This window comes from Corvus brachyrhynchos, unplaced genomic scaffold, assembly GCF_000691975.1.
Source record: "Corvus brachyrhynchos isolate BGI_N302 unplaced genomic scaffold, ASM69197v1 scaffold83, whole genome shotgun sequence".
NCBI lineage: Eukaryota > Metazoa > Chordata > Aves > Passeriformes > Corvidae > Corvus > Corvus brachyrhynchos.
In genome coordinates this window covers 6833274-6849374 of record NW_008238464.1, presented here as the reverse complement: position 1 = coordinate 6849374, position 16101 = coordinate 6833274, and the positions used below count along the sequence as shown (strand labels likewise).

The 16101-nt window shown below is 38.9% G+C and overlaps 1 protein-coding gene across 12 annotated transcripts in view; it reads left to right on the top strand.

Annotated features, from left to right (window-relative positions):
* The window catches only part of MCF2L (MCF.2 cell line derived transforming sequence like), a 147700-nt gene that overhangs the window by 76252 nt on the left and 55347 nt on the right, over positions 1-16101 (top strand). For all 12 annotated transcript variants that reach the window (XR_001862895.1, XM_017737075.1, XM_017737073.1 and 9 more), the window contains 2 exons: positions 4561-4644; positions 13658-13772. Coding sequence is in view for 11 of the 12 variants with exons in the window: in XM_017737075.1 (XP_017592564.1) it covers positions 4561-4644; positions 13658-13772 (199 nt within the window). In the remaining variant the exon portion in view is untranslated. The remainder of the gene's footprint in view (positions 1-4560; positions 4645-13657; positions 13773-16101) is intronic.

Below are 16101 nucleotides of genomic sequence, written 5' to 3'. Positions count from 1 at the left end.
CTGCAGCTGTTGTGCCTGAGCATACCAAGCACCAAGCACTGAACTTGCAGGCATTGTCACTAATCAGCAGTGATTTTTAAAATTCAGTTTTAGAGCTGGAAAGCTTACTTTGCATCTTAAGCAGCTCATTAGTTTTAGGTGGCTTAGAGCAGAAGAAGGCTTCTCTGCACCAGCTCTGCTGCTCTGGCCCTTCCTGCTTGGGGGGCTTCACAAAGGAGCTGACTGTTAGTAGTGGTGGTCTGGGGGTGAAGATGAAGAGGGAAGAATGAGGAAATGAAAGATTTGCCTTAGGGCTGAGAGAGATGAAGGGACTTCTCTGAAAGTCATTGTCTTGCATTTATAATTACCAGATGGGAGGGTGGTTTAATGAAGAGATTTTTCAAATGAAGACCCCCTTCATAAAATGCATTCAACTCTCTGAGTGGGTAAGCTATTCCAGAACAGAAGCAAAACAAAACTGTGTAAGAAAAATACATTATTTCTTCAGTTTAAGACATGGATTTTATAGAGAAACCATAGACAAGTTTTCATTAAAATCTTGCAGACTCAGCAAGAAAGAGGAGGAAATAAAATTACTTGTCATTTGATTTCTGATGTGCTATTGGGATCTGTGCTGAAAGGCTTAACTTGTGTGCGGATGTGTACAAATAGGTTGGCTTTCAAGTTGGTATAAAGTAATGGCCATAGAATTTCCTGGAGAATTACTCAAAGGGTGGTGTAATTCCAGCTGGCTTGCTGGGAGTTTATTAAACCCATTACAGGAAGCTCACAAATCATGTCAGGAGACTTCCTTGTGTGTATTGTGGGTACAGTCAGTTTAGAGTCCACTCCAGTATTGTCTTCGGTGAAAATGGGTTTGCTTCAGCATGTCAGGCAAACCCCAAATGATGATGAGTTTTAGTTTGATTGGAAAAGAAAGAGGAGCTTTTTATCAATAATGGAAATTCTTGACTGCAGTGACATTGATTGTTTTCTCAGATCCCAGGTTCTTCAGGGCTTGCTGGCACCAGGTAATTCGAGCACGAGTTATCTTTGTGCCCTCATGCTTAAATCTGTCATCCTGCTTCATCTGAAATGCAGTCAGGTGCCTCTGATGGGATGGGGTCAGGTCCCTCTAAGCCATCATCCTTTATCCTTGAGACAGGACTATCAAAGCAAGATTTAAATTGAATTAGAAGATGATCTATCTGTAAGACTGTGGTTCACATTTTCAGTGAGAAAGTCTTTTTTTATGTAAGAACCATATATTTAACTGATTCCTTTATGTTAGTAAGATGACACTTCTGCCCTCTCTTACACTCATAATTTGAATACTAGATAATGTGGGGATTTTTTTAAAGGACCTCCAGTTGTCAGCTTAGAAAAAATCTTTGCACATTCTCAGCTATTTTATGTGTTGGGGTTTAAAAAAATAGTAATAAAAAAGCAGTACTAACTTTAGAGAACCTTGCTTTACTGTTCATTATCACCTACAATACCACATGCACTATAATTCCCAGGGACTTTCTTGTAAGCTTCTTAAGCTCCTCAAGAAAGACAGGATATTCAAGCATGTTTTGATGTGAGCAACTATTTTCAGCAATGAGTTTGGGATATGGCAAAACAGACAGGCTCTTAGGTCTCTGCATTGAAAACACTGTGTAAAGCAGAAAAGCTAGAGCAGGGAAAATAATGGGCTGTGTGAATCTTAAACTATTCAAGTAGAAGTGGAATTTGATTCTATAAAAAATCCTTAGAAAACAGTGCACAGATTTTCAGTAATTCTGTATTTTAATGTGCACTTAATTAGCTTTACAAAAATTGAAATGGTCCCTAAAGAATGTAGCAGGTGGCAGGTTCTCTATTTAAAGAATATTTCCAAGAAAATACTTTCCCCAAAGGCCATGAGAGTAAGGAGTGTCTGCTCTCATAGTCTATTCAGCATGTGTGCCTTTTGTTGCCTTATCCTTTTAAAGAAATAGCATATGCAAGTAATGATGGACAACATTAAAGTGAAATCAGATTGAACCCCAAACAAACTGTGATGAACTCTCTTTAACAGAGGGATGCTAAATGTCAAGGAAATGGTGCAGAGCAATGAGTTTTTACAATTGCATCTTCTCTGAAGGAAAACAAGATATTGAAGAGGGATTTCTGGCTAAATCTATGGGTGGTGATACTGGGTTCAAGTGTATCCTGTCAAGCGGCTGGATGTGACTTGTTTGGCAATTCCAAGAGTAACATTTCCCTGCGCTTTTTTGGTGCTGCTTTTTTTAATCTTGGTTGTTTCAAATTATTGAAAATCAGCTCCGATCTTAGTGCATACTTGGCTTTTAGAAGTATGTCTTGAAACCGAATCAGCAAGAGCAAGATGAGATGTGCTTTGGTGCAGAGGAGTGCAGCAGCAAGGGCACTTTCGTGTCTCAATGGACACGTTGTGCTGCTCCTCCAGTTGCAAACAGTTGGGCTCTTAAATTTAAGTTAAAACTGAGTTTAAAACCAGGGGGAGGAAGAGACTGTCTTTTCAGTGAAGCAGTATTTGACCAGTGTTGTGGGACTGACCTGTGTGGGTGGCAAAAGCTGCTGCTCCTACCAGAGGGAACACTGGAGCAATCAAATCTAGACTTGGGTATTCACATGATACATGTCCGAATTGCAGCTGGATTGATCACAGGGATGCATGGGGAAACAGTGATCCTTAGGTAATGGTACATAAAGAGTTTCTCTTCCTTGGGAATGTCCTGCATCCTTCAGTGTTGTGTGTCATGTGTTCACTTACATATGCAACATTCAACTATTTTACTACATGCTTAAGGTGCAATGCTATGCAATAATGAAAATTATGTCTGCCTGTGACTTTAGGCAGGATGGCATTTTATAGACCGATGATGTTATTTTCACTTTTTCCATCTCCCACCAAAAAATAGGCATCGATCCTATAAGAGTTTATATTCAGGTTAATGGGTCCACCTGCAGGTATTGGTTTGCAGAATCAGGGCTGTTTAGTGTTTTAAACACTGCTGCAGGAGGGCTACTTGTATTATAAGGCACAGACAGCAAAAATAAACTCTAAAATCCTTTTTTCTTTGGGGAAGTGGGGTATTCCTCTTCTGGAAGTTACTTGGCCATCTGAGATTGGAGGTTTGAAAGATCTGTGTTCAGTGTTCTGTTGAGAACATCGAAATGGTGACATAACTGAAGGTCTGGGTGAAATATGACTTGACAGTTAAAAGTATCCACTTATGGATTTGACAGCATGGTATGCAGAAGTCTTCTGATCAGGCAGCAGTTTGCCGGATACAGGAAAATAGCTCTGATCAGTGTGTGACCTTGAAAGTGGTCATGGGTCTTCCCCTGCCCAACAGGATGACAGAGAACAGAGAAGTTCTGTTTCACAGTATAAGTTCTTTCTTATATGGAAGAAGTAACTGAAAGTGGCTTTTTTTCCATTCTGAAATAATTGCAGTTCTCAGAATTTTACATATGTGAGAATTGCTCATAGAAGTGGGTGTCTGTCTGCTCACAATCTAGCATTTGAGAGACCTCAGTGGCAGCAAGTCCTTGAGGACCAGAGCGCTACTTCAGCTTGTACTTCAGTGCAGGTGACACTTATCCTTACATAAGTTTTAGGCTTTTACTTATTTTTCCTGTGCACATTCACAGCTCTGAGTGTCAAAACCTATGTTAATGACATTTCAATGTACATTAAAACCCAAAACTTCCATGTCAGTACAATGTCAGATTAAAAGAAATGTTCATAACCAAATAAAGGAAAAGCTGTGTTGTCTCTTCTCTACTTTTCAATGAGGCTAATATGTGGAATAATAATTTTTTAGGAACTGCAAAAGAGTAAAACTTCTTGTTTCCTTGTAAAAAATGCAATCATAGTTTATGAATGAGGCAACTCTGTCATGCAGTCTTTGTCACAATCAGCGAAACTCAGGTTTCTGCTTGACCTCTGGAAACACGCTCTGGGAAACGCCTCTGCTGAAAAACTGGGACAGAAAACCAAGGGTTGGGAAAGCAGAATGGTTGTCACTAAACTGAACTGGAAGGGCTGAGAAAAAAGCTTAAGCATTGCTTTTCAGTATTGAGGTAGAAAGCGTGTGTGTGTGTGTGTGTGTGTGTGTGTTCAAGGAGAGGATGTACTTTCAAGCCGGTTCTATCTATCTTATTTAATGCTGTTATCTTGGGGAATCTAGACAACAGACTCGAGAAATGATAAGTTTCTTGGTTTTGTTTGAATTGAGACAATTTTAATAAAAATTGAATTTAATATGTAAAAAGTCCCACTGTTTACCATCATTCCTGAGGAATGTTAGTTCTACAGTGTTCAGTGACAGTTCTGTACTGCTTCTAAATGTCAGTAAATGTAAATTCCTCTTTTATTAGTGTGCTATTCAAAGAAAAGTTTGCCCTTGGCAAACACTTGAAAGACTCCAAAGATTTTCACGTATTTTTCAAAAGTTAGACAGTTTTCTGAGTGTTTGTGTTCTAGGGATGTTTTTTTTTTTTTTAATGTCTGCTGTGAAATTTTACATAAAATGACTTTGCAATGCAATTTTTTTTTTCTCTCCACAGATGAAATCATGCATCAGGATATCATTCCCCTCTATGCTGCAGATATTCAGGACCAATTAAGGAAACAATTTGCATATCTGTCAGGTAAGACTATGGTGTTCCCTCCTATACATATTGCTTAGATGCATGGTTCAGCCTGCTGTCCTTTAAAAGTCTCTGAGGTCTCTTACATGAGAAATCAATGAGTAACTCAAAATTCAGGCTATCAAGACTTGTTATTTAAGGATTTATTAAAAGATTTTTTTAAAGTATAACAGAAATTTTAAAATTATAGTTAATTTTCCAGTTAACTGGAGATCGCAGCATGGATGCTGTGGTGGTTGCTTTGGTCTTGCAGTCCTCAGCTCCCAGCCCCAGCTGCCACAGGCTCTGCTGTCATGTTTGACACTGAAGCCCAAGCTGACACCTTGGTCTTGACCAAAGTGGTGGAGCAAGCAGCGTGGTACCATGTTCCCCACAGCCTCCATGCTGGGGTCAGACAAGTGTAGCACTGAGTTCTGGACAGGATTTTTGGATTGGTATCACTGACTGCAGAGGAACCTGGTTTTGGGTATAAGGCTGTCTCCAAAAGCAGCACAGCCACTTCCACACAGCACAGGGTCTTTGCCCCTGGGTCACCTGTGCCAGGCAGGTGATGGGGGCTGGTGTTTGTGCCATGCAAGTGTTGGCTGCTGAGCTTGGTCCACTTCCACGCTGAGCCCACGGCTGGCCGATAATGGGCAAAGGGAGATGGTGCCTTTGCTCACTGATCAGGCTGTGTGGAAGAAGGTGTCTGATAAGCCTCTGAGTTTGTTCTCCTGTCTTCTGCCTGTAAAAGCTCTTGCAGGTATGCAGCAGTGAACTTGCTGGAGTTATGGCCCTGTTCTGCCCTCCCTCCAATACACAGAAAGGGAGAGCATCAGTGGCTTTGCAGAGCTGCCCTGCATCCTTCAGCATAAAGGAAATTTACCTCTCTGAGCTGCAGCTGGACTCTATGACTTTTCCTCTCCCTCTGAATCCCATTCTACATCGGATCCAGAGACACACGGGAGTGAAACAATGTACTGCTTTACTTGGCAAGATTTCACTGAATCTTTTTGTACTCATAATTAACTATTAATTATGATTTATTTCTGCCACACAAGCTAAACTGTGGGTCTGCAGTAGTGACTGTGTTTTCTGTGGGGTGATGGTAGCAGTTGGAAAATAAGATATTCTTTTATGAAGTTGGCTGTTCATGCTTCATTTGAGATTATAGTGTTTAAGCTACAATTCTTCTCTGGAAGTTAATTTTTTTGACTTTCCAAGCTCATTCTTATCCATGGGCAGAAAATGTCTCATAAGAGTGTTATGCAAGAATCAGCCTATCTATGAAACTCTAAGTAGGGTTTCTATTTTGCCCCTCTGAAGTGAGGGGGAAAACTGAAAACTGATGACTGTGGTAGAAGAGTTGTTGAGTTCACAAATCCACAAGCATCTTCAGCATTCAATAAATCCACCTGGCAGTAGAGCTTAGTAAGAGCAGCCTTGTTCTATTTTCTTCTATTTATTCAGCCTCATGTCAATTAGAATTTTGTTTTATTTGCCTCAAGTCGTAGGTCAGCTGCATTACTGTGACTAGATTCTCTGTTGTATTTTATTACTCTTGGGAAATTTGAGCATGAGGCATTTTCATTTCAAAATTTTGGTTCAGTTTTTTTTATTCTAATGTTCTCCTGCAGGACACTGATGCTTAATTCTCTGCGCAGTACCAAATAGTGGTGTTACAGGTTCTGTGAATGAAGGAACAGAGCCAATGTTTTGATACTTGATTTATGTATGATTTGTTTGTTGTTACAGTTGAGCTTAAGAGGGGTTTTGCTCTTAAGAGGGGTTTTACTCTAAGGCCACTTAAGACATTCCTAGCGTGTGTGAATGGGACTTTTTTGCTTATTACTAAGTTGCCTTGGAAATAGAATCTAAGGACATGGCATAAAACTCTTTAAAGTGGAAGTCCATAGATTACTAATGCTTTAGGTAAAATAGCATATTTGTAGGTATTGCTGAATGTCTTAGATGCATTTCTGATTTTAGTTGTTGGCTTTTCAACAGCAAGTCAATGTGTACTTGAGAATTGCTTTAGTTTCTCTAATAGGATGTGTCTAGGTCTCATGGGACACTTGCTTGAATAGTGAATGAAACCTAGTCTGCTTCTGTGGCTAAAGGCTGTAGCCCTTCCCAAGCTGCTTTCTGTGTTTTGGTCTAAATCGGGGTCACTTCTTACTCGTGTCCCTCATTGTGCTGGATTGGAATGGAAATGCTACAGGAACATCCAAATTAGCCTTGAAATGAAACAAAATAAAGCAAAAACTTCCACTAATGCTTCGGTTTGTCAGTAAATATAACAAGGTGCAATGAAATCAAGGTGCTCACTACTTCTACAGACTCGCTCTTGCCCAGCAGCAAGTATGCAGCTGTGTTCAGCTTAAATCTGATGTTGGGGCAAGCTGTGGATGAGGTTTGTAATTAGTCATTCACACAGAAAGTTTATAAACCCTGAAGTTAATATTTTACCTCAGGCACAGTTGTTTACTTTTTGCCTTGGAGTTTTTTCTTTCTGTGGAACAAGGTCCTTATCTTTGCTAAAATTGTTACTCTTTCGTTGTTGCTAGGCTATACTAAGTGTTGTGTCTACACGGTTCAGTGTCTCAATTCTTTTACCTTTGCTTTCTTTAGTTAGTATTCGTGCAACCACTTTTTCTTCCGCATTGAAAAGGGTCTTCTGCCTGTTTTTTTCCTTGTTTGTTTTTGGGTTTTATCCCATGAAGGACAGTGTAAGGTCTATTTAAAAGTCTCTGGAAAATGTATTATGTATCCTTATGTACTCCTCACAGTCTTTTATTCATATTTTATATTTTCTTTCATAAGTATGTTCTCTCTCCATGACTGCTGTGTGACTTTCATACCCACCCAGCCTTGTGTCTATCTGCCATCGTAGTGTGCAGGTGTGTTAAAGTAAATGTAGGTGGAGAAGAGCATACAGACACCTGTGTATGTTGATATGCATCCTAAATCATTCAAGCTATGTGATGTGCAAATGAGACTCTTGGGCACCATGAGTACTGAACCAGGTATTTAACTCCCTTTCCTTTGAATGCCTATTTATGCGTTGAACAACTTCAAAGTGTCTCCATTAAAGGAAATACAAGTATGAGTTCATGCTATTTGCATTTTTGTCTATTGATTCCTCATTGTTTTTCCTGCCATTGAAAAATTTAACATTGATACTAGCTTTCAAAATGCTTGTACCTTTGATTTATAAATTTAGACATATAGGCTTATACCTCTATCATTGTAAGTAGTAAGCTTTTCGGTTTGTCTAACTTTATTTTCTTGGATGTGCTCTTGCTTTCTTCTGTGGAAATGACTTGACAACACCTCACTGGTCAAACTGTTCCCATTGAAGTAGCTCTGGCTGCTGAGTCTGTAAAATTATGTTTGAGCATTTCTGTGTGGATCCTGTACCACATCCACTGGAACAGTTGGTTAAAAATATCCAACTGATAGCAACAAAATATCCAACAAAATAGCACAAGAAGTGCTATTTTGTTGCTGATATAATATAGACAGTATCTTTGTTGTGTATGGACATTGGGAGAGGTATTGCTTATCAGTCTTTGCCTTGCACAGGTGTAAGCTTAACTATTGTTTTTATTCACTGTGCTAAACCTACTGTCTGTAGAGATTTTTTAAAAATCAAACCAAAAATGTAGTAAAGAAAAAGAGAAAGGGAAAAAATGAATCCTTGGCTAAGAGATTTCCAGTTCAAGTATGTTCAGATGCAAATTTAGTTATTGCAATCCAGTTTTTAAGCCAGTATATTTGCTGCTGATCAGCCTGGACAAGATGCAGCTTGTGAAGTTAAACAAGTAAAACTTCACTCTCATCTCAAGAAAAGAACATTTTAATAAATTCCTCCTGAATCTGTTTTTCTTTGCAGAGGATATGCAGTGAAGCTTTTATTCACTCCCTAATTGAAGTCTACATGTAATTTCAAATACTGAGTTATCCAGTTAAATATCTTATGCAAGCAGAAAGGAGAAATTCCTTATCAGAAATGTACAAGCATAATAGCTGAACCACTAAAATAGTAAAAAAAATCTGAAGTAATCCCTTCTCAAAATCATGTGAGGACTTCACTTTTGACAGGACTGCAAACAAGATTACTTTTAAGCAGGGTCTTTTGAACTAAAGTTGTAGGTCTGAGCCATTCAACAAGGATAATGCTCTTGGATCTTGTGTGTGCACACTGATCAACATAGAGATGATATTTTTTCTCATAGTCCAAATACTATTTCATTTGCATTATAGAATCAGGCCAGAAGACTCTTTGCTCTGTCATCTAATTATATCCAACTACTTATTTCCTTTTGGTGGGGGTGGTCAGAGTACTTTTGGGAATACCTTTTTTATGCAAACGGGAGCAGACTAGTTAGGGAAACATTACAAAATCTCCTACTCATCCTTCCTGAAAGTAAGTCTGGGCAATTTTTTTTGCTGCCACCAAATTTTGCTGTCCATACAAAACCCCAAACAGCTAGCAAGTCTTTCACAGGGTTGTGGAGAATTACCCTTTTCTTTGTGTTTGTGTGTGCCTGTGCACTTGTGTGTGTGGTTTTTAGCAACTGTACAATTCACAAGTTCTGCAATTTTTCCTGACAATGCTTTTTAAAATTAAAAACAATATTAATTATGTCTGATTTGAGATTGTTCTTAGATACCAAGTCATTAACGTGCCTCTAGATTAGAATTTCTCTAAAATACTGTGCAATTTCCTTGGGTTAGCACTTCTCTATCACCCAACATGCTTAATTAAAAAAAAAAAAAAAAGATGCAGAAGAGATAGCAACTGTGACGGGAAAAGTTAGATGTAGCAGAATATAAAGGATAAATGTTAAATCGCCTGAACTTAAAGGAAACTTTACAAGTCTCATCATTTACCAGCTGATAGCACAGATAGTTTTCCATGGATATTTTTTCTACTCTTTTCATCCACAAGACCATGGTGGTCTGGGTACACATAATTTTAGTACCTGATGCTATTGCTGATGTTAATTGTGTTCAGAAGTTAGGAACATGAAGTGCTATTTTCTAAGCACAGTTAAGTAATTTTGCTGCCTAACCTGTGGATCTAGTGCAATTCAATGTTTTTAAAATGCGTGTTTCTCCAAAATGCTGTTGTAAAAACTGACCTTGGACTTGTAGATCTGTTTAGAAGAGCTCTACCTAGCAGGGCTTTGCTAGAATTGTAGAGGTTTATCCCCTGAAAAATTTCCATTTTATGGAGGCAATTTGTGTTTTGCTTGATACTAAATCTGTTAAAGAAGTTTCATGTAAATAGGCTGCTGAAGTCATGTATAACTGAGTTGATAGCAAAGTTTTCTGTTAATGAATCTCATGGAAGTAGGGTGGAAGCAGATCTGCTTAGTTTAAAGTGCTATGGTGTTTTTATTTTATTTAATTGCTGAAATGAGCTTCAGTCCTCTGTACTTCTATGGTGTTTCCATTTATAGCCTGGAAAGCAATAATCCTCTCACTTGCACAATGTTTCTTACAGCTGCATGTTATGAGACAAGCATCAAGAAATTCTTGGGAATTGTTTCAGGTAAAATGTCTGCAGACTGATTGCACCCACTTAAGGACTGATGCTGTCCACTGTCTTCTGCTCTTTGCAATAAACAAAATCTAAAGCTGGCACTCAAGTGGCATTTGTTTAATATTTCATAGAGAAATTATGCTGAATGTATTTCAGCATTTTCATAGAATCACAGAATGGATTGGGTTGGCAGGAACCCTTAAAGATCATCTAGGCTATCCCTACCCTGCTATGGATAAAGGCATCTTTCACTAGATCCATTCAATCTGACATTCATGGAGCCAGAACAGTGTTCATAATTTTTTAAACAAAAATAAGGGGATTTGTTATACTTTCAGAAATTTATGTTTAAAAAAATAAAAGGCTAAGATTAGACTAAGAAAATGCTCTTAATGCTCTCAGGTACTTGACTGTCTTAAAAACACATAAAACTATTAAATTCCGGTTGGTAGTGCATCCCTGTATAAGATTAGAAATAGGAGAGCAGGCTTGTGTGTGCCTCTGTGGACAGAACTTGTCCAGCAAATCAGTTAAGGCTGTTCAACAGCTGTAGCTGGAATTTCAGGACTCTGAGCTAGAGGGGAATGTGAAAGAGGTGATTTTCCAATGATTAGGACTGGGGTAGCTAGATGTGGTCACTGTACCAACTGACCTGAATTTATTAAAATATTGCTGTTAAATTACTAATTTTTTGTATAGTGATTAAAATTCCAGTAACTCATTTTGAAAATTACTCTGCACACCTTGAATTATTTTCATGAGTTTTAGCACTCAAAGATTCATCTAAGTCTGTGTCTTTTTTTTTTCTTTGTAATCAGGTGTATATAATCCTGAGGTGCTGGAAGATTATTATAGGAATTGGTTTTAATAAGATTTTTGAATTTTTTTGCCTTAAACTTGTGTTTCAAAAAGGGTAAGAGAAGTGAAATTGTTTGGGTTCTGTCACTTGAATGCTTCCCCTACCACTAAAACAAAAATCAATGACAATAAAACCCCTCTTAGCTTCCTAAAATTCTTTTTTATCTCCTCATCCTAAGTTCTGTGGCTTGATTTACTTCTGGATGAAAAGAAGAAAATCACATTTTACACAGCTAATTTAATAAACTGTGTTTATTAAACATAATAAACAGTGCAACATTTAATAATGCTGCTTCTGCAGAGGTGAAGAAAAATGAAGAAGAAAACAATGATTCTGAATAAAGGAAAAAAAATAATTTCTTGCTGCATCAGATAAATTAAGAAATAAAGGACACTTTAAAAAGTAAACTCACTTTCTGCTTTTTCTATTATTTAATACAAACACAGTTAATATGTAGGATTTTTACTTTGTTTTATTTCCCATGCCCTTTTCTCATAAATGCTTCCTTTAAAGCAGTGACTGCTTTTGCTAGAGTGACTTGTCTTCCCTTGATGGCCATCTATTTAAAGTTACAATATAGAGAGCAGCTTCTGTAAGTCAGTATTGTTAAAGCTGAAATTTACAGAATTTATTATGTGTAGCATTTCAGGTTACTCTGCCCTAAACTCTTTTGAGCAGCAGGGTCTGATAGGCAAAAGCAGTTAAGGAGCATTTGAAGGTATATCTGTGCTCAAGTGTCCCAGCAGGGAAACACTGAAGGAAAAGATAGTCAGTGAAGAACAACCTTGTAACAGCTCAGGTCAGGGCAGAGTCATCTCCACCCAAGATAAACACAGATGACTATACTAGAAACTGAAAATTGGTGGGCAGTGTCCAGGCAGGATGGCTCTATTTGCCCTTGACAGTCGGTGGTGGTCTGGGAACTTCCTGAAGGTCATAGTCCAGGCTTCTGCTTTTAGGACATGTCCTGCAAGTCTATTGTTGTTGTTCTTTTGTTTCTTATGTCCTATTTATAAAAATTAAGTAGAACAAAGCAAGTAACCAATGAAGATACCACAAATAATGTATGATTGTACCTAAAAATAGATACTCTAGAGAGAGCAGAACACCTCATAAGCAACAGAAATAATCATTATCATGCTTTTAACAAGAGAGGAAAATGCTTCAGTCATAAGAGCCTGTGTAGAACAAAAACCAATAAAATCAAATTTGGCCTTAACTTATATTTGTGTTGTGAATATTTGTATAGCTAAAATTAGCTCCCTTGACTCAGTGTTGCCATATTTGGATGTGTCATAAAGGTCATGTTTGCAAACTTGTGATATTTGCATAATAGCTGCATTTTATTGTTGTTTAAATACATCCAGAGCACATTATTTTTTCATGTATTTTGATTCCAAGAGCTTCACAGTGAGAGCACCATGCCATCTGTAAGCTGGTAAATTAAAATCAGATTCACCACAAATTAACATAAAGATACTATTTGAGCTCTTCTAATTACATGTGGTTTGGAGGGAAGTTGTGATTTCTTTTATCAAATGTATCTGAGGTCAAATATTTCTCTTTCTTTTTCTGGGGAGGTTAGATGCAAAGGCACTGAAAGTGGGTAATAATCTTCACAAATCACCATTGCTCTCATAATTGGTGTTGTTAATACAGTTTAATGCTGATTTCTGCACAGTTATCAGATCTCCAGGCTGGAAAAAATATCCTTGTTATTTTTCTTTGTTTTTCTTCTCTTCTTGAACTGTGAAGCAAATATAACTTCCCAGCAGTGTGTTCCTGCCACCCCTGAACAATTAACTTCCTGCAGTTGCAAGGGCTCAGCAAGCCCCTTGTCCTACCTGTCTTTATGAATATATACTTGCTAAAGACATGAAACATTAATAATGCCTTTAAAAAGAACTAATTACATTTTGCATGTAAGAATGTGTGTGAAGTCCATGAAGAAGCATTGTGTCTGTGAATTCTACCCAGTGGTGCAAATGCCAGGAAAGATACATATAATGGTATCTAGTTCAGCAGCAGCTCTACTGCAGTGTAGCTGTTCAGCTCTGCCTTACCTTCTGTACATAATCTAGGAATGGGAAATCTCATTTGAAACACCTGCGCCCATTTCTTTTAATGTTCTTCCCCTTCTGTTTCACCAACCTGGAAGCAAAACAGCCAGCTGAGCAGAGTAGGGGCATGTTGCATGGTAAGAAGGTTGAGTTCAGTTCAAGATGGGGATTTGCCTACTTAATTCTGAATTAACTTTTTTGGTTTTAAATTAGTTGATTTCTTTCTCCCAATTGGTTGTACTTACATGCAATTGACATTTACCAGCAGAAAGTTGCACTGCCATCTGGTGTCAGAACTGTTCACAGGTGCCAAGGCATTTGTCCAGAAAAAATCTAATGTGGTGTAACAAATTTCCTTCTATAAAACTTCCTAAGCACTGAAGAAGAGAGACACTGTCCAGAATAAACTGTCCACACATGAGCCCTGCAGAAAAAAAAAAAAAAAAAAAAAGAAAAAAAAAAAAAAAAAAAAAAAGGAGAAAAAATACAGTTGTTTCATTACTGGGAAGTTTCAGTCTAGGTAAAGAGACTTCCATGTAAACACGTTTGCTGCTTCTTTTGTAGGTGGAAGAGGGGGAGATGGCTGCCCTGTTATCACCTTTCCAGACTATCCAGCTTTCAGCGAGATCCCTGAAAAAGAGTTTCAGAATGTCCTTACCTACCTGACAAGCATTCCGAGGTGAGCACCCGTCTAGAAGAAAATAACCTTTTATCTGCTAAGGGACTTTTCACATTCGATCCCTTACATGTGGTGTAAAAGTCAGGCTTAGTATTTAATTAAAGAAAATGAAAATTAAGCTTATGGTGTAGTGTCAGTAAGTGTTGGTTAGTGACAGCTCTCTAGGGTAGTTGTTAGATGAATTATGTACTGCTATTTATATTTCATCAGAAAATTACTTCCTGGTATGTATGGATATAGGTTCCATCATGGACATTGTCCTCTTGGTCTTCAGTGTGTCTTAGAATGCAATATTCAGTGTTTCAGTTGAACGCATGTATAATTTTGGCAGAATATGCTAATTCCTGGATTCTGCTCAGGATATTACTCGGTGAGGGAACACTCTGTAGCTACATACAGAGGTTTGTCCTCAGCACTTGAGCTGTTTCCCTGGCTTAGCTGAATGTGTAGTCTCTGCAGACTTCCAGAGCTTTGCCTGAGGGTGCAAAGCAGGCTCAGGGATTAATTCTGACTCGCTTAGAGGGCACAGTAGTGTTATCAGTGGGCTGCTCAATAAACATCATGATTTTTGTTGACAGTCTGTTAAGAAACAAGAGTGGGCTCAAAATCCTGATGGGGGTGAGGAAGGCAAGTAGCAGAATAAAGTACATACCCTAGACCTCAAGAGAGCAGATTTTGGGCTTATTCAGGGAACTGGTAGGTGGGATACAAAGGAAGGCAGTTCTGAAGCGTAAATCTGCTGCAGAAGGCTGCCAAGTTTTGAAGGACAGCAATCTCCGAGTACAAGAATGGTACGTCCTGGAATGTGAATAGACGTAACAGGAGACTGACCCCACTGTCAGAAAGCAAACTTATGACTGAGCTGAACTACAAAGGCAGCATACAGGAGGTGAAAGCAGGGACAGTCTACAAAGGAAGAATGTAGATACATTGTCCAAACATGTAGGCATGGCGTCAAAAAAGTCAAAGAGCACCTGGAGCTGAGGGACAAGAAAAAAGGGACATCAAGGATCACTCGAAAAAACTTCAGTGCTTTAGCAGTACAGGAATAAACAAGGAAAATGTGGACCTGTGCTGAATGGACTGGGCAAGTTAGTAGCAGCCAACACAGATGAGGCTGAGCCACTTGAGTTCTTCACTTAAGTCTTCTCTGAGAGTGTCTCCCCAGCCTATGTGTTCAGAGAGAGGACATGAATGACAAGCAATGGCTGAGGACAAAATAAGGCATCTCTTGAGAAATCTTGACCCAAATCTAGTGTTTGGGATAAGATGAGCTGCTTTGAGAGTGGTGAGGACACTGACCAGTGTCGTAGTAAGGTTGCTCTCTATAATCTTTGAAAGCTTTTTGAGATTAGAGAAACCATGATGACCAAAGTAAGGTAAATACTGCATTCATGTTCAGAAAGGATAAGAATAGTGATCTGAAGCGCTACAGGTTGGTCAACCTCACTTTGATCTGTGAGAAAATTATGGAGTCCTCTTAAAACACACTTTTGGGCACATAAAAGAGGAAGGTGATGGGGAGTAGCCAGCATGAATTAAATAACAGTAATTATGCTTGACCAGCCTATTTCCGTGATGACGATACTGGATGCATCAACAAGATAAAGCTGTGCAGGTCTTTTGCCTCACCCTAAGCAAGACTTTCAACTTAGTCCCGCCAAGAATTCTTCTATCCACTTTGAGTTGTTACATTTGGCAGGTGGGCTGCTGGGTGGGGAAGAAAGTGCTTGGATTATTTTGCTCAAAGATAGGTGAATAATGCCTGATGTTTTATCTGGAGATAGACTTCCTCAGGGAGCTGTACACATATGTGCTGTCTGATGTCCTTGGCAAGGATCTGGAGCAGGAGATGAAGTGCACTGTTACAGTGCAGATACTGCAACACGCATATCAATCAACGAGGCCCGTGGAAAGAAATATCTATGGACCGATTCTTGGTAGATATTTCAGAGAGATGTTTATTTCTCCAGCCGCATGGCCGGGGCTCTGCCGAGGAACTGTTCCAGTCACCGGACCAAGGGTCCTTTGCCCGCGCAGGGGAACACAAACAAACCAACGGGGAACGAGGCTGAGCAGGGGCAGGGAAACCCCATGTCTCTGCCCCAGGGCCCCTCTCCCAGGACCACATGGCAGGGGGAGGGCCCCAACATTTCACCCATTTATTTTTAACAAAAAGAGATTTAAAACTTAACATTGAAAACAACTGGGTAAACATGAGATAACAAGGACAGTTTCAAAACAAAACAAGCCACCCTCCTGAGTCTTTAAATGTCCTAACAGATTCTCTGGAACATCTTAAGGCTGACAGAAGGGAGACAGGACTCTC